Source organism: Cuculus canorus, chromosome 21, assembly GCF_017976375.1.
Source record: "Cuculus canorus isolate bCucCan1 chromosome 21, bCucCan1.pri, whole genome shotgun sequence".
In the NCBI taxonomy this organism is placed as follows: Eukaryota; Metazoa; Chordata; class Aves; order Cuculiformes; family Cuculidae; genus Cuculus; species Cuculus canorus.
The window spans coordinates 112267-130364 of NC_071421.1; the positions used below are offsets into that span (position 1 = coordinate 112267).

Below are 18098 nucleotides of genomic sequence, written 5' to 3' on the forward strand. Positions count from 1 at the left end.
CCTTGTTAAAAAATGAGTTCAGCAGGGATCCTTCACTGCTAGGTAGTTGGGAAATTGAGCTGTTTGAGAGAAGGTGACACCTGGAACAACGATAGTCTTGAGAAACTAAGGACGTCGCGATCCACATCAAAGGCACAAGGTATGAGCATCTGTGTGTAAGGCAATGAAGTATCAGGCAAGGTGGAAGCAAATGAGGATGTGCTTTCAACTTGTGCCTTGTTTGAAGGGGTGAAAAAACAAGCACTTTCTTAACAACAGAAATCTAAAATCCGTTTAACATGGTCATGAATGCTCTCCTGTGACTGCTTGTCATGTTCTGCCTCACAGGTTGCAGGACACTGCAAGAGTCAGTGTTGGTGTGTTTTGAAGTGAAGGATGTGGAAGGTCAAGGTAAGGGTGGTGCCACCTCAGGAAGGTGAGGAGTTGGATTAATGGGTTGATGACCTCTGCTCCTGGACATCAGAACACATACTGTTTGAGCTGTGCCCTCAGAGTGTTTGGCCAAGCACTGACAGGTATAGTTCTACCTTGGAAAGGGTTGGGGGATTGTGCGCTCCCCTTGGGGAAAGGATGGGGGAGGCAGGATGAGAGGGGAGTGGCTTTAAATTGGAAGGGGAAAGATTTAGGACATGAGGAAGAAACTCTTCACAATCTGGGTGGTGAAGCCCCAGCCCAGGTTGTCCAGAGCAGCGGTGGCAGCCCCATCCCTGGAGGGGTTCAAGGCCAAGTTGGATGGGGCTTGGAGCAACCTGACCCAGCAGGGGGTGCCCCTGCCTGTGGCAGGGGTGGAACTGGATGGGGCTTTGAGATGCCTTCCAACCCAACTCACTGTATGAAAAAAGATGTTGAGGGTGCCTTTTAGGAGATGGTAGTTATAAAAAACAGTTCTTTCGGAAATAAATTGCACCGGACAATTTTTTATTTGAAGGCAAGAGATGGTTTCTGGGCTGGCGAGTGCAGCGCGGCCTCTCTAATGCCCTTGCAGCTCCAAATCCCACGGGATGCAGGGCTTTCCCTGTGAAAAGGTTCTGGGGGACTAGTTCCCCCGGCCCCGCCCCGGGCTCGCCCCGCCCCGCCTCTCTTCTGCCCTTTCCTTGCTCATCCCCTCCTTTTCCTTCCTCGCTGCTTTCCCGTCCTGCTCCGTTCCTTGGTCTTTCCCTCCTCTCCCCTTCTCCTCATCCCTGGCTCCTTCCCTCCCCTCCCGTTCCGCTCCATCCCTAGGTCTTTCCCTCCCCTCCTGTCCCGCTCTGCCTCTGGCTCTTTTCGCTGTTCTCCCGCTCCCTCCCTCCCTCCCTCTCTCTCGTTCCGTCCCATCCCCGAGTCTTTCCTTCTTCTCCCGTCCTGCTCTATCCCTGAGTATTTCTTTCCTCTCCCGTCCCTCTCTGTCTCTGTGTTTTTCCGTCTTCTCCCGTCCTGCTCCGTCCCTGGGTCTCTCCCTCTTCTCCCGTCCCGCTCCATCCATCCGTGCGTGTCTCCCTCTTCTCCCGGCTCTGCATCCCGGTCATTCCCGGGACCAGTTCCCTCTCGGGCGATGCCATTGCCAGCTACGGAGCTTCACACCTCGGAGCGGGTGGTCGTGCTGGTGTCCTGCGTGCTCTCCTTCCTGGGTTCCAGCCTCCTGGTGTGCACCCATGCCCTCTGGCCGGAGCTGCGCACCCGTCCCAGGCAGCTCCTGCTCTACCTGTCTCTGGCAGACCTGCTCTCAGCCCTCTCCTACTTCTACGGGGTGCTGCAGGACTTCGACAAGACCTCGTGGGACTGCGTGCTGCAAGGCGCCCTGTCCACCTTCTCCAACACCAGCTCTTTCTTCTGGACCATGGCCGTTGCCCTCTATCTCTATATCATCATTGTCAGGGGCTCACCCACGGGCACGGGCTTGCTCTGCTGCTTCCACATCGTGAGGTAGGTGCTGTTTCTGGGCGAATGTGAGGTGTGGACCCCTAGGAACCCACCCTGTGGCCAGGAGCCACCATGCTGTGTGTGGAATACTCCACTTGGTGATGGAGCGCTTGTGTGGTTGCTGCAGTCACCTGCTCCCTTCTTAAGGATAGTGTCTCCTTCTCGAGTTCCCTTTAAACAGGGATTTTGCTGTTTTCTTAACTAAGCCTTGCTGATTTAACCCGCTCCCCTCTCAAGTGAAGAAATGGGGACTTGCAAAAGGTAAGAATGATCAGTTATAAGAACAACGAGCTGGTTTAAGGTTACATAGAAAAAAATCAGGCAAGAGGTAATGACTGAAAATCCTGGCTTCTGCTTTACCTCCACAATCTGCCCTGACATCCTAGAAATAATATTGTGAAACTTGCGTTTGCAGTACCTCTCTACTGCTGCCAAAAGTCTGTGTTTAGGATCTGTTTCCAAGGATCCCTGACGTCCCAGGATCAGCCTGGGCTGTAGATCCTTCCCCTTTCCCCAGGCAGGTCGCTGTAGTTCAATACTCGTAGGAGAACATAGGCTACAAGTGAGGAGTCTGCTAGAAAAGCACTCTGAAGGTTGTTTTGGCGTGTTTGATTGAAAGCAAGACAAAAAAGCCCACAGGGTAGCTGTACGGCTGAGTTTGTGCTGTTTAGGGAACTGGGTTTCCACATCACGTTTAATAAAAGCTTTCATTATGCAATTTGAGCTTGTGGAATCATGTGCTACCTCTATGCTGAGCAAAACAGTGATCCTTCAGTCCTCTGTGCTGCCAAGCTTTTGCAATAAATAAGAGGAATGAACTAGCTTAAAGCCATCAGAACAAATGCTGAATTTTCTTAGCAGAAAGCGCTGAAGGTTCTTAGCAACCTTCCAGTACCTGAAGGGGCTACAAGAAAGCTGTGGAGGAAGTGTTTGCAAAGGCTTGTAGCGATAGGACGAGGGTCAATGGCTATTAGAGAGAGGGAGATTTAGACTAGACATAAGGAGGGATTTCTTCACCATGAGAGTGGTGAGGCCCTGGTGCAGTTGCCCAGAAAAGTTGTTGCTGCCCCATCCCTGGAGGTGTTCAAGGCCAGGTGGGATGGGCCTTGGGCAGCCTGATCCAGCGGGAAGTGTCCCTGCCCATGGCAGGGGGGGTGGAACTGGATGATCTTTAAGGTGCCTTCCAACCCAAACTATTCTATGATTCTATAGTTTGTGAACACTAATCTTCAAACAGCATAATGTGGGGGATCATTGAATTAAAGATGAACCCAGCTAAAACTGGGCCAGAGAAAGACCTTAAAGCTAAGTGTGAATCAGGGAGGAACTTCAGTTCCTGCCCTACCTGTTCTATAATAATTATAGTTTGGCAGCAAGGTCTGCTTGTGAGGAAGCCTGAGGTGACTGCATGCCCACCTGGATACACCAGGCTGTCGGTGAGGTTGAGATGAGATGCAGTGAGACACTGGAGTATGTTAAGTTATTTTAAGTGAATACTGTCGCACTGTAAGAATTACAGGGCGGATGGAGTGCCAGTGAGGTGCCACACATCAAGTATGGAACAAAAAAAAGGAGTCTGACTTCTTTATGGTCATGCTGTCTCTGTTGGGGTACATCAAAGTATTAATGCAAATCTGGCCTATTGGTAATTTTCCTGTCTGTTAATCACTTGTTGTGTGATAGAGCATGGAATCGTAGAGCAGTTTGGGTTGGAAGGAACCTTAAAGATCATATAGTTCCAACACCCCTGTCATGGGCAGAGACACCTCCCACTGGAATAATATCTCTACTTTAACTTCCCCACCTGATTTAACGCTTCTCAGCCTCATCAGCTGCGAAGTTTGGAAAGAAATGGGCAGATTCACTGAGATAATCTTGGCCATAATTTGTGCACTCTGGAAGCTATAGAAGTCCTGCAAGATTGCTCTAACTCTGCCACAGAGAGGAACTACTGCAACTGATAGGAAACAATACTAGTGACTGATTAATTGCTTAAAGTAGGTGAGGGAGACCTCTCTAAGGCAGAAGGAAAGGTGGCAAAGAGCAGATTGTGTTTTAAGGATTTAAAGGCAAGTTTCCAGTATTGTTGTCTGGAGAAGAATCGGAGAGTCTCCTTGTTTCACACGTTACCAATGTGGTCATGCAGTCACCATTGTGTGAAGAGTCATTCTGAGACACTTCTGGAAGGGATTCAAACCAGGGTGGAGTTTTGTCACACATTTCTTATTCTTCACAGTTACTCATAAGGGGCAGGTGATGGTAAAGGCAAATACTTTGTTAATGTTAATTATAACCAGAGACTGTTTCTTAGCCAAGTGGCGCTGATTAAGTATGTATTGGAAGTCAGTACTTGATGTTTTCTTTTTAGGGAAATTAGGATGTCACACTGGTTCAAACCTGTCAAACAGGTTTTTTTCTATTAATTCATGTGGTAACACATCCACTTCGTTTGCTGCCGGACTAGAGAAGTACAGGCTCTGTTTTGGTTTTAAACAAGTTGAGTTCAGACTCAAGCCTCCAGTCAGCTTTGAATGTATTTATGTAGTTGCAATGTGTAGGCATCCAGAGCATAAGTTTCCAGGCTGTGTCACTTGTTTTGGATTTCTAAATATCAAATATCATTTGCTTAGGTAATGCCGTCTTTGCTGTGAGAGCAGTTGATCCGAACTCTGGGTAAGAAATGGACCAGAACTCTCCTTGGGGTTGCTTCTTGCATCACTTTTGATAGCAATTACTGTCAACGTCTAAAGTATTTGCATTTCATGATCAAGCTCTGCAGATGTTTATAAATGTGTATGCTTGCTTTTGTATAGAATAGAATAGTTTAGGTTGGAAGGGACCTTGAAGCCCATCCAGTTCCAACACCCCTGCCAGGGGCAGGGACACCTCCCACTAAATCAGGGGGCTCCAAGCCCCATCCAACCTGGCCTTGAACACCTCCAGGGATGGGGACGCCACAACTTCCCTGGGCAACCTGTTCCAGTGCCTCACCACTCTCTCAGTAAAGAAATTCCTCCTTATGTCTAGTCTAAATCTGCCCCTCTCCAGTTTATACCCATTGCCCCTCATCCTATCCCCACAAGCCTTTGTAAACGCTCTCTCCCCAGCTTTCTTGTAGCCCCTTCAGGTACTGGAAGGTGGCTCTAAGGTCTCCTTGGAGCCTTCTCTTCTCCACGCTGAGCAAGCCTAACTCTCTCAGCCTGTCCTCGTATGGGAGGTGCTCCAGCCCTCGGATCATCTTTGTAGCCTCCTCTGGACTCGTTTCAACAGCTCCATGTCCTTCTTATGTTGATAATTCCAGACCTGGACACAGTCCTCCAGATGAGGTCTCACAGGAGAGGAATAGAGGGGCAGAATCCCCTCCCTCGCCCTGCTGGCCACGCTGCTTTGGATGCTGCCCAGGGTATGGTTGGCCGTCTGGGCTGTGAGCGCACATTGTTGGCTCATGTTGAGCTTCTCAATATGTGTTTATGTGTATACAGAAGCACACACACATATCTTTTGCTTATGTATTTGTATCTATTTACATATATGTATATATGCGTGCATGTCCATGGAGTACTTGAACATCCTTTCACCTAGTACTGTGTGGTACATCTGGGTCTCCTGAACTGCCTCATGCGTGATGGTGCCAGTGCCAAATTTCAGAACCGTGTTTAAGTCCCTATGAGTTGCCTGTAAGGTGCTGGGATCTCTTAAAATTTGCTGTGGGTTTATCATCAGTTTGTAAAAGCTTTTGCATTTGCCTAGTTTGTAAAAGCTTTTGCTCAAAGCATGAGCGACCTGACTGCCAGCGCCTTAGTTCCTAAACTCTTGCTTGCTCCTCTGGAGGAGTCTCTGCTTGGTACTTTGATACTGCAAACAGCTCAATGTTTGAGGGTGAGGGGAAAGTAAAAATTATGTTGGAGCAGATTTGCTCTGGAGTTGTGCTTACAATGTATGCTTAAAGCTCTTTCCTGCGACTGGCTGGTATAGCCATAATATTGATTTTTCTCTCTTTACAGAGTAAAAATTCCTGTTCCCAGAAGGAATTGCCTGCAGGCTTGCTTGCTGGTAGAAAGATTTGTTGTCTAACCTATGCAGGCAGGTGACTGCAAATCTTCCCTGCTTGCAAAAGCCTCTGGAAAAGAAAAAAAAAAAAAAAAAACAAAAACCAACCGAAAAGCAGTTGTGCAGTGTAAATCAAAACGGGGTATTAAGCAATCTGATCCAGGCATACTGAGGGCAAGAAAACCAATACAGCTTGGGCTGTACGCTGTGGTACTTCAAGCGTCCTTGTCTTACCTTGTATAAATGTAGCATTGGTGTTAATGTGGAAAGATATGTTGGCTTACATGTGTTCTTATTAATAGATTGCCAGGGGCTGTGTTAGGGAAATAAGTCCTTTTGTTATCTGCCTTAGAGATGGCTTTGCCAGCCTTGGTACAGAGATGCAAGGAGTGGCCACCTTTCCCTTCTTTCCCTTCCCTGCTGCCTTTTTGTGTTATCTTGAATGCTTTTTATCCCAATCTTTACTTATGCCACAGGCATATAATATTCTGGTTCTCCTGGTCCTCCATTTTAAATGGGTGTAAAGCACTGATATTTTCCAGTCCTTGGGAATCTGTCATGTAGAGGTTCTTAAGAATAACAAAATCATTGTCTCATTGTCTCAGTTTTCCTCAGTTTTCTAAAAGGGAGCTGAAGAAGTTCACTGAAATGCCTGAGTCCTTTCTAGATTCTTCCTAACTTTACTTTGAGCAAAGTTCTTTGTCTTTGGTGTTAGTTAAGAGCCATCGTTTCCCAAAAAGGCTATTGCAGTGAAAATTAATTGCTTGGTATGTGGCAGTTTTCTTCCTCATTCTTCCTTTTACTAGCTAGATACTTGAAGATTTTTTTAGTGCCTTGCCTAGAAGTCTGTTATTTCCTACTGTGGCCTCTCTTACTGTTTTATGCTGTTCTTGTGTATAGCCATGCCTAGTAATTTCACTGTTTTTATCTTCTCATATAGTTCATTCAATTTCAGATCACTATGGAGATCACTCTTTAGGCAAGTAGGTTTTTTAATACACTTCCTTCTTCTAGGTGCTGGATTTGTTTGTGCTTATGTGCCTTCATATGGTTTCTTTAAGGAAGCACCAGTTCTTTTGAAGTCTTAAAGGTTTGTTGTTCCTAATGTGCAAACATTTGACTCTCTTTGCATCTGCAATCCTTGTTTTCAGGAAAATCACAGTTTCTACCAAAATGAGTCTCAATTTAGGGTTTCTACCAAAATGAGTCTCAATTTATGTCAAAAAATTCCGTAGTGGTAGCAGTGTTTGGGATGTTTTTAGCAAGCCTGCTCTATAATAAATAGCACAGGTGGGGTTTCTGCAGCAGAACTGCTCTTAAGTTACAGCAGTGGCGTGGATTGGCACTGGCTGTTCAGAACTGAAACAAAATGTTCTAGACATGCTAAAAGGTTAACTGACTTTTTTTTTCACAGAAGTATGTTTAAATTTGTTGGTTTTTCTGAGTAGGAGAACTTAGATATTATCTAAGAGTAGGAAATAGGGGTTTTGGAGATCTAATATCATGAGTTTTTCTGTGATTTTTTTTTTTTTTTCAGTTGGGCTGTGGAACTTCAGATAATCTAGTCTAAGCAACTGCTGGTTGCCTACGTGGTCCAATGCATGTGAACCTGATTTTAGGAGGAGGATCCTTTTCATGCTCTCAGCAGCTGCTCCAAGCTGTCAGTGGAAGATGAGCATGAACCAGGAAAGCAATGAGAGCAGTACAGTAATGGCTTTGTTTTCTTTGCACCTGGAGAGACCAGGAGGTTAATCCTGGAACCTCAGTCTGAGCGTTTGTGCCATTTATTAAGGAAGGGTCACTTGTCCCTCTTAAGGCTCCACAGAACCTTTCTCTGAGGATGAATGTGGGACAGGAGATGATGCATTCAGGGCAGTAGTTGCGGAGCAGTTTGACTTGTCCACCACAGGCTGGGGTAGGTCTATGAAATCCTTGGTGTTAACAGCACCCAGGAAGGGGCTGAGTATTTTTAAATTTAGGGTCATGGAATTTTTCAGTTCCTGCTCATGTTTTTTTATGGGCAGCCCAAGATGCTGAGTGACGTAAATCATGTGTGTCACCACGGTTATTTTTCTTCTAAGTGCTTCCTTCTACTTGCCTCTGCTATCAAGAGCAAATAAGTCAAAACACAGCTCCAAATGTGTGACTATGGTTCCTCTTTCTTAGCTTTTGGCTTTTAATGCCAGTGCTTTTTCTTGTGACAAGAAACTGGCCCTTTGTCCTTCAGAAATTATCCTTTTGCTCTCAAAATATTGATTCCATCTCTAGCAAACAAAAAACCCCACTGATGGAAAAAAATTGTGCATTTCTTTGTGTGCTCATCCTTTGTGCCACGTGCCGCTTAGGAACCAGCGTGTGGGATTTGGTTGCTTGTGTTCTAGAAGCTGCAAATCAGCCAGCTTGCTCTTGTATGGCTGGGCCCTGCAGGATACTCACCTTGTCCAATGCTCTGGTCTTGTCAAATCCTCAATCTCCCATTCCAGGAGAGGAGTAGCTGGAATGCCTCCTGTTCACCTTGCTGGACCCTGACTGCTTACTCTTTGGGCCAAGTCCAGTTTGGTGTCTAGCACATCATTATGCCTCTGTCCTTTAGGACTGGGGATCCAAGTTCATAGAGTGGGTCCCTAGGAAGTGGATTTGCAATTCATATGCTGTCAAATACCTGTTTATCAGCTGCTTCCTTCAGCCTGATGCAGGAGTGTCCATGTTCAGGAGTAGATATTGGCATTCCGTCTGATGAAGAATCCCTTGATCTCTCACCTGTTTTCTCTGGCTTGTGGAGGGACTAAACTGTGTTCTTGCCTGACCCTTGTTCTTTATGCTCTCTCCTCAGCTGGGGAGTCCCCCTCGGCATTACAGTGGCTGCTGTTGCTATGAAGAAGATTGGCTATGATGCCTCCAATGTTTCTGTGGGCTGGTGTTGGGTCAACTTGGATGCAGAGGATCGGGTCTTGTGGATGTTGTTAACGGGGAAAGTCTGGGAGATACTGGCATATGTGACTTTGCCGGTGCTCTACATTCTCATCAAGAAGCACATTAATAGAGCGGTGAGTATTCTGCTGCTTTCAGCTTAGGTAACAGCCCTGCTATGTGATTATATCCTCCTGTGCTCTGGAGGTTTTGCTGCATATTTAGCAGCTACACAGGCAGGAATTGCTTCATATCCCGCTGCAACGCACCCAGTGCTGGGAGAAGCAGGAAACCTGATTGAGCAGCCTGCAGTGTCATTGCACAATGAGTTGACACAAGAAGGATGTAAAAGCTTTTTGAAAACTTAAGGGGTTATGGAATATACACGAGTGAAGTGAAAGACAAAATTCAGTCTTCCATAGTTCCACTTGCACCAAGCCTGAGATGGGCATTTGGGTGTATCACAGCCAAGTGTTTTTAGGATCTCTAATGATAGTTTTTGTTGATGAATAAGTGATTTCTACGAGCAGCATAAAGTCCCATTTGGGATTCTGGGCACTATAGCATGAGGCACAATGTACTGACACCCTGTCCTGGAGGGTTTCAGAATTCTGAGGCTTATTTGCTGTTATTCCTTGTGAACACAAAGAATCCAGGCACTTTGGACATCTTTTACGTAATAGAAAAATCTAAAATGAGAGTGGCAGAAGGAACCACATCCAGAGGTTCCTTTTTTCTTAAAAGTTGTATTAGGGGAAGGTGGGGGGAATGGATTGCTGTCCTTTTGGAAAGTGCTGCCTGCTGCTTGCTGTGGTGAAGCTATGGCACTACTATGGGGATAAATGAGAATCTGGTTAGGGCAGGATCCTGCAGGTGAATTGGAAGAACAACGCAGTGTTAAGCAGCCCTGAAATTGCTGGGAGAGGAGAGCTAGGAAGGGTTTGCTAGCACCTCTCGTGTCACCTGACATAAATCGGCCAGGACTCTGTGTTCCGGCTGCTGTCAAGATAGCAGTGGGATTGCCTGGAAACCCAACCTGGCCAGGCTTGTACCCTCCTGCTCTGCCAGGGATTCCTGGGCACGCTGTTCTCCCTTCCCCACTCCCAGCCCTGACCCTCTCATAGCAGCAGTGCTGCAGGCAGACAGTTGTTGCTCTCTATTCACGTAATGGGGATCTGAGGGCTGGGGCAGCACCCAGGACTATCTGGAGTGGAGAACCTCTCTTCTCCTCAGAAGAGATGTTGCCGAGCCTGTTAGCCTGCTTACTAAACCTCTTCGCTGACAGATTTCCCACTTCCAAGGAAGAGCGATAGGCAACCAGGACTCGGTTTGGGATATATTAGTGGCTGAAGTGAGTTTTTGCACTAGTCATTCCTACGTAGTCTGAGAGGCAGAAGAAATGATGGCAGGAGCTGGTTGAGGGGGGATACGTGCAGGGTGTGTATTCCAGGCTTCCCGAATGGAAGGGACTCTATGGGAGTGGGTAGGAAGTTGCAGTGAATATCCTCTGCAGGGTTTGTCTCTCTTCTGGAGAACCAAGGCATCAGGACTGGGAATACTGGAGGAAAGGAGTAAGCTATGCATCCAACTTGTGTATGCTCTGTAACCCTGATGGTAGGAGGAATAGCTTCCTGCAGATCAGGTTTCCTGAGATGTAATCTCTTCAGCCATAAGGAAATAAGGCAACAATAGAAGTTATTCAGCAATTAAACAGCATCACTGACCCAAGTCACCAAAAGGGTCATCAGGCTCTTGCAGAGGCTGCCCATGGGAGTGGTCAAGTCACCATCCCTAGAACTATTTAAAAGACAGGTAGATGAGGTACTTATGGATATGGTTTAGTGGCAGATAGGAATGGTTGCGCTTCATGATCTCAGAGGTCTTTTCCAACCTGGTGATTCTGTGATTAACATTCTGATATTCAGCATCATGTGTCCCAGCAGCTGCTCTGTGTTGGGTTCACCTGCTCTCCCCAGCCAGGAATCTGAGTGCATCCAGGAGCTTCTGCTATTGGATGGTCTCCAGCCACTCCGATTCAGGGCATAGATTCCCAGTTTTTTTCATATGCTGGTATAGCAAGGCTTGCTGTATTGTCCAAATCCATGGAAGCCCTCTGCTGATGGTACGTGGTCAGAGATCAGGCAGCAGGTTCTACACAAACATGCTGAAGGTCTGCTTTGCATGGGTGTAAATTTCTTTTGAAACTTACTGGCTGTGGCTGTGATGAAGGCTAAAACCTTGAATAGTTTGAGAAGGATGACCCAGACTTCTCCCCATGTGTATCTCTATCTATCAAGAGGTCTTCCCAAGGCCAAACCTTTGCCATGCATTTACAGAGCAGTAATGCCAGCAGCAATGGGGCTGGGACACTGGACCAGCAAAACTGTATTGTGGAGCACCACACTTCTTTTTACATTGTTGTGACCTGATTTCTTGGCCACTATGGAGCGATGTTTTCTAATATCAGCCTTTAATGGGATTCTGAAAGGGCCAGATAACCTGTATTTGCCATTCCTTGGCTTCAGCAGGAACGTTTGTGTTAGTCAGGGCAGAATGTGGCTGAAGACTGATGCTCGTAACTGTGTCGCTTCCCACAAGATGCAAAAATTTAGTTTGCTTTGGAAAGAATCCTTGGAGCTGAATGTCCAGTGTGCCTAGCTTTTTGTTCATGTTTTTGTCTCCCTCCCATCCTCCATGGAAGCATGCAGCTCTCTCAGAGTATCGCCCCATTCTCTCAAGAGCACCTGCATTTCAGCCCCGGACTTCCATAGCAGATAAGAAGTTGATTCTCATCCCTGTCATCTTTATCATCCTCCGCATCTGGAGCACTGTGCGATTCATTCTGACCCTCTGTAACTCCCCTGCAGTGCAAAATTCAGTCCTGGTTGTTCTGCATGTAAGTATTTGTCAGGAAATTCATTAGAAAGAGGATCTGGGAGGGAGATAAAGCATTGTTGCTCTTAATATCGCCTTTTCTTTGTGGCAGGATGCACTGCATACTGTTAAAACAAAATGTGTGTTGCAAGAACATCTGCTCCCTTCTGGCAAGGGCTGCCTGGGATGTTCAGCAACAGCTATTTCAGCAGCATCTAGTGGCTACAGAGAATAACTGCAATAGGAGTGCTGGGCAATGCCTGTTGCTTGTGGGAAAAGCAGGTTCAGACTAGAAATGTTGGGTGTCTGTCTTTCAGCAGGGTTCAACCTGCTCTTCCCCTGGACCAGGCTGTAGAAATGGCAACGCACAGCAGCTGTCTGGTCCATTTCAGGTCTGAGGCTGATCTTTCTGAATCTGTTTTTCTCATTTAGGTGTCGGCTGTCAGTTTGGCAGCGCTATAGCTGATCTGACATGGTATTTGCTCTTCTCTAGAGGGTGCTTGTAGGAGCATCTCTGGTCAATTCCTTTCTTGCCCTTGCAGGGAATTGGTAACACGTTCCAAGGAGGTGCCAACTGTATCATGTTTGTCCTCTGTACGCGGGCAGTCCGGACTCGGCTCTTTTCCTCCATTTGGTGTTGCTGCTGCAATGAGTTGGATTTGGCTTCACAAAGATCAGACGGCTTCTGGCAGCACCCAGAACCCCACAAGGATGTGCCAGCCCCTGAGAGGATAAAATCCGTGCTTTCCAGCACCTGAGTCTGGGCTGCCTACATCTTGGGGTTGATTTCTTCTTTCTTGGTAAGTATTTAGTGTAGGTGTTTTGTCCTGTACTGTGTGTGCACAGCTTCATGATGTGAGGGGTAGGGAACAACTATCAGTCAGCAGCTGATGGAAGTAGGTTTGTGCTGGTGCCATGGAGGTTCCCTGTCTGGCTCTGCAGTGGCTCCCCTTTGTGCTCCTTTGGAGTGAAAACATTTACAGAACTGGTCATTCCCCTTCCCTGTGAGCTGGGGCAGTGTCTGTTACTCAGGCCTGTAAAATGAGGAAATGGACTGCAGTCTTGTCTGGCCCACAAGGTCAGGAATTAGTGGCCACTTCTGATGTAAAATACCATGTGCACCTACATATCTCCAGTACTGCACTGATCAGATATATTTAGTGCCCCAAATATTCCTCATAATATAATGCAATCATCCTAAAAAGAAAGTAGAGTGCAAGTGGTTTAGCTAAGCTTACGTAGAAAATCTGCAGGAACAAAAACTTGACAGAAGTTTCATCATTTCAGGTACAAGATTGGACACTGATGTCCTTACATTGGTCTAGTAGTGTAACATCTTGTTTCCTTGTGCTTGACCTCATGGGTGATGGCTGCAGGAAGGAACATCTAGGAGTATCAGACTTAATCCATTGAAGAGCACTTGGGTCAGGGTGCTGCATGGGCTTCTGTCTGTGAAGCAAATGCTGGCCCAGGTTGCCCAGGGAAGTTGTGGCTGCCCCATCCCTGGAGGTGTTCAAGGCCAGGCTGGATGGGGTCTTGGGCAGCCTGATCCAGTGGGAGATGTCCCTGCCCATGGCAGGGGGTGGAACTGGATGATCTCTAAGGTCCCTTCCACCCCAAACTATTCTATGATTCTATAGTGTAAAAGAGCACAGCTGAAGGAGGTAAAAACCTAGAGCAGCTGTTCTGGCTGCTTAGGTAGGCTGTGATGTGCTGGAAACTGTAGTCTCTCCAGAAGGAGTATGACACCCTATGTTTTTCTGCGGTTCTACTTATCCTGCAGGTCCTTTTGGTAAGAAGGGCTGATTCTGCCTGGGTCGTGGGGCACAGCAGGGTTTGAGCATCCTGGGAAGGAAGCTGTGGTTTGGGCTTGGTAGGTCTCTGAGTAGTACATCCATTTCTTGTCCTCCCAGACAGTGAAGCCCCCCAAAACCAGAGTATTTATTTTAAATTGATTGATGATTCGTTTTAATTTGTATAACAAGTTTTTGCGAAGAGTGGAGCCTCGTGACAGCTGTCAGGCTCCCACCACTCCAGGCACCCAACTGTTCAAAAGCTGCTCTTACTCATGTAATTCTAATAATTTTAACAGCATATAGAATAATAAAATGATAGAGTGATCTTGTGGGACTGTAGGCAGAGGTTATTCCTATTTCCTGAATTGAAGATTTGGCATTGACTTTATTATATTAACACATTTAAGCCCCTTTGTTCACAGGCTGTGTAAACATGAGAAGGTGGAGTCCTCAAGAGCTCAGGAGCTCATTTTATGGGGCTGTAAAGGGGCTCGGCTTTTTATTGTCCCCAGAGTCTTTGAAGTCTAGATGCAAGCATCTTATCTCTGGCATAAATGACTTCAAGAGGTTTTATCTGCTTTCAAAAGGCTTTTTTTAAACTTCTGAAGGCGAAGTAGCAACCTTGGTAGCTCAACCTCACGTTAATCCCACATGGCTTGGAAAGGCTATGTTAAAAACTTAGTAATGAAAGGTAGGATAGTAAATCTAAAATGTGGAGACTTATAATTGTGCTGTGTTCAGTTTTTTGGAGCCAGCCCTGAAGAGAGGAAGTTAAAACTATCGCCACCTTGGCTTAGGGGAGAACAAAACAAAACACCATGAACACCACCACCCCTTGGAACAACAAAAAGCCCAGCTACAACAACAGCAAAAGAAAACCCTAATCAAAACTGACTCCTTTTTCTCAGTTTAGCTTTGTCCATATCAGCGCTCTAAGAAATGCTTTTGGAGGAATGCGCAGATCAACAGAGCTACATTTCTATCTCCCAGGGGTTCCGGGAAGCATGCTGATGTGTCAAGGCCAGCTGTTGGCAATGGCACCTCTGCTGACACCAGTGGAAAGTCTCTGATCATCTTCTTATAAGCAAGCAGAGAAAGAAAAACAGCCAACAGAGAACTTAGAAGTGCCTGTAGTTCCTAGAACTGAAGCTGACTGCAGCCTAAATAGAATCAGTGATGGGATAATAGGGAAGTGGTGCGCAGGAATGCTTGGCTGCTCCTAGCAGGTTCCTTTCAGTCTCTGGCATCAAGTGTAAATGTAATGCTGGAACCTGGTTCTCCCTGCAGCCTGTCTGTGAAGATGACTGAACTCTTTCCTGTCAGACATGGACTGGAGAGTTTTAACTTGGATGTTTTTGGAGGTCGCTGAGGTTGGGCTATGTGGCTGTACTTCAGGAATGGGTCCATCGTGCGTGTTTTCAGCTGCTGCAAAGATGTCCCTGTGGCTTGAACCACAGCAAGGCTGTTGTCCTGGCTTAGGGAAAACCTGTGCAGACTAGTTGCAGGAGGATGGGGCAGTCCTGGATTTTAAGTGTGCTTCATTTTGTGCAGGTGCAAGTTTGTCCCAGAATCCACAGAGGGAACTAAAACCTGGGGAAAAGCACCACTGGAGTGGCTGAGGAAACGGAAGAGGTCCTGTTCCTCCTCAGCGTTCAGATCCCAGCTGCTTCCATCTTGAACTTTGCTCAGGATCTTCAGGAAGATACTGTTTGTCTGTGCTCCAGCTTCCTGGGTTTTGTCCCTCCTTGCCCTCTCCCTCCACTATAAATCTTGAAAATTGTTTGGGGTTTTGCTGTTCTGTCTGACAAGATGAATGTGTTGCAAGTTCTGGGGTGAACAAATATCATGGTGAATAGGACTGTCCTGAGCATGGATTTCAGTCCTAGTGTGTGAGGTCTTCCAGGAAGCTCCAGACTGGCTCCTGTTCTTCATTTGAATGTGGACAATATTGTACAAAGATGCTTGTTTTGTGGTGGGGATGGATGATATCTCGTGATGGTTTGTCCTGCTTGGTGGTTAGGGGCTGTTGTCATCAGGGTTTGTGGTGGCAGCATGCTTATTGTCTTCTGGGGAAATCTGAACTCTGCAGACTCCCTTGGTGCTTGGGGATATCTGGGTGTACCACCCCAGTCTCTGACAAGGAAGCCCTCACCAGCAGCCAGATGATGCCTGGTGTGTGCTCTGAACTCCAGATGTCTTCTGCCAAAGCACAGGCTGTGGTCTGTTCTTGCTTTGGGAGTGTTTATCAGAGCTGTGGAGGGGATGGGTTTTGTTTACTATTTGAAGGTAGTGTTTTACCTTATTTACAGCTCCTCGCTTGCTTGTATTTTAAACGTTTTCTCCAACTTTTACAAAATAAAGATTTATTCTTTACCAAGATCATGTTCAGGCGTGTTGTGATAGGTCTGAGCACCTTGGAGAATTTGGGTGAGAGACTGTTGCAAGATCCTCCTCTGTATTTCCTCTGTGTCCATCTTAAAGACTAAGACATGTAGGAAGACATATTTTCTATCTATTTGTAGATAATTCCTCTTTATGTATATAAATGTAACCTTGCCAATAGAGAAAGGACCAAACAGTTCCCAGACCAGCTTCTCAAATAACGTTATGGAAAGTTTACAGATCTGTTCCTGTGTTTTTATTTTGGAGGCACATCTGTGTGGTTGAGGCTGTTCGGAGATGGCCTTTGAGGGCAGCAATGGAAAAGCCAGAAGGCTGGCTGGATGCTACCTAGCATTGCTTTTGTGCAGCCAAAATAGTCTCATTTACCTCTTAGATCCAGAGCCTCATGTCTGTTACTGTTCACCTGCAGAATGTGCTTATTTCTCCAGCAACTCCCGTTCCTATTGCTAGAGGATCAGACTGTCATGTCTACCTCTTAATTGACTGGAAGCCATTTATGCAGCTGTTAACTCAGTATCTGTATATGATTTATTTGCAGGCAAATCATTTGTTACTTAAATTTATTATTTCAACTTGAGGCCCCAGTTGTTGCTCTGGACTGCATTATTGAATTATTGAATTAACCTTGACTGAACATGCAATTCCTTCCCAAAATGCAGATGAAAAAGCTGCTAATGTCACTTTTGGACATAAACTGCAGCATGTCTCCTAATAAGTATCCTTACCGCAAGAATTGCTATCAGCGTACTGCAGTGTGGCTAACTGCCAGCTCCTGACCTAACCATTGCTATTCTATAGCTCATTGCTGATGTTCTCCAGCAGACTTTATTCTTCTGGAAACTAAGCCTCCTGTCTTCATTATTTTTGCCAAAGATATAAGGACTTCATAGAATCCAGCTCTGAGCACGGATAATTGGGCTAAGTGTAAATAGTTCCCTGCATAGTTCCTCTTATTATGTGGTTGACAAGTACAGATGGGAAAAGACAGAAAGCTGAGTGAATGTCTTCAGGCAAATGCACTCTGGGCTGAAGAGCAGATGTAAGAAGATTAGTACATGCTGTAGCTGAAATGAAAATTTGCTTGTAAAATGCCTGTAAAAATGGCTTTCTGAAGTTATTGGCTCTGTTCTTTGCTTGAGTCCAACAGGATCTCAGCTGCTGAAGAAGTTATACCCCTGCAGTTGCTTTGGAAGTCCAAGGAGAAGTTCATTCACCGTCCTGTCTCCCTTCATTGATCTCTTCCAAGATCATTCCTGTGCCAATTAGTACCTTACGGATGTTGTTACTGAATTTTTGCTGTGATTTGGCAAATATTCAAAGTGGTCTGCTGCCAGAAGCAAATATTTACTGTGATGAAATGTGATTTTTGATAGCAAACATACATGTCCTGTTTGATTTCTGTAGGTAGCAAGACTATTTCTTCAAGTTTAGATAGAGAGTTCTCTTTTCTTAACATTACTGGGTATCAGAGTGGGTGTCATTCTGCCAAGAGCTCCCAGAAGAGTGATAGTGTCTTTAAAGAACAGGGAATTCCTGAAAAGTTTATCCTCCTTGCAATTTCCCCAGCCCTGGGGCAGAATTTTCTTTGCATTTTCTCTCTTCTGGCCAAAGATCTGTGAAAGTGAGAACTAAACCAGTTGCTAAGTGAGCTGTGACTGGTCCTATTTGTTTTGAGCAACGTTTGAAGGCAGCGTGAGAAAAACTGAGCTAGCTCAGTGTCTTGGTTAGTGCCAACCAGCTGTGTGACCTCAATGGGAATGCTTAGGAAAGTTGACAAAGATGGATTATGGGTGAAATATTCTAGTTTGCATCTCTCTTCAGTTAAGACACCACATGGTAGGTGAGACTAGGAAGCAGAAGTTCCTGAAAGTCATAGGAGTGTTCTTGGGTTGTGGTCCACTGTCAAGATATCTTAGCAAACAGAATCCTTAAGGATGTAAACTTAAAACAAATGCAATGAAAGGCAAATTACAAGAAGTCTAAAGACTAAGTTCTACTACCCTGAAAGGAACAGGATTCTGTTCCCTTTCTTATTTTCAGAGCAGGATAATTTCACCTGGAGGAAGGGAGGCAGCAGCTAGTCAAAGAATACGTGCAAGATGCCTCAACTCCTGTTGCTCAAGAGGATGCATTTTTTTTTTTTTTTTTTTTTTAAGCTGGCTGGTT

At 45.9% G+C, this 18098-nt stretch overlaps 1 protein-coding gene across 3 annotated transcripts; it reads left to right on the top strand.

Moving 5' to 3' along the window:
* The first annotated feature begins 1125 nt into the window (after positions 1 to 1125).
* Positions 1126 to 17217, top strand: GPR157 (G protein-coupled receptor 157). 3 transcript variants are annotated; one of them, XM_054085696.1, is made up of 5 exons: positions 1126 to 1902; positions 8783 to 8996; positions 11561 to 11755; positions 12276 to 12533; positions 17080 to 17217. In XM_054085696.1, exons 1-4 carry the CDS (start codon positions 1532 to 1534, stop codon positions 12489 to 12491), a joined length of 996 nt encoding a protein of 331 aa, XP_053941671.1. In that variant the 5' UTR covers positions 1126 to 1531; the 3' UTR covers positions 12492 to 12533; positions 17080 to 17217. The 3 variants fall into 3 exon arrangements, with proteins under 3 accessions (XP_053941671.1, XP_053941670.1, XP_009555046.1); XM_054085695.1 differs by having other exon boundaries at positions 17072 to 17208; XM_009556751.2 differs by lacking the exon at positions 17080 to 17217 and adding an exon at positions 15081 to 15908 and having other exon boundaries at positions 1127 to 1902.
* Positions 17218 to 18098: the final 881 nt, after the last annotated feature.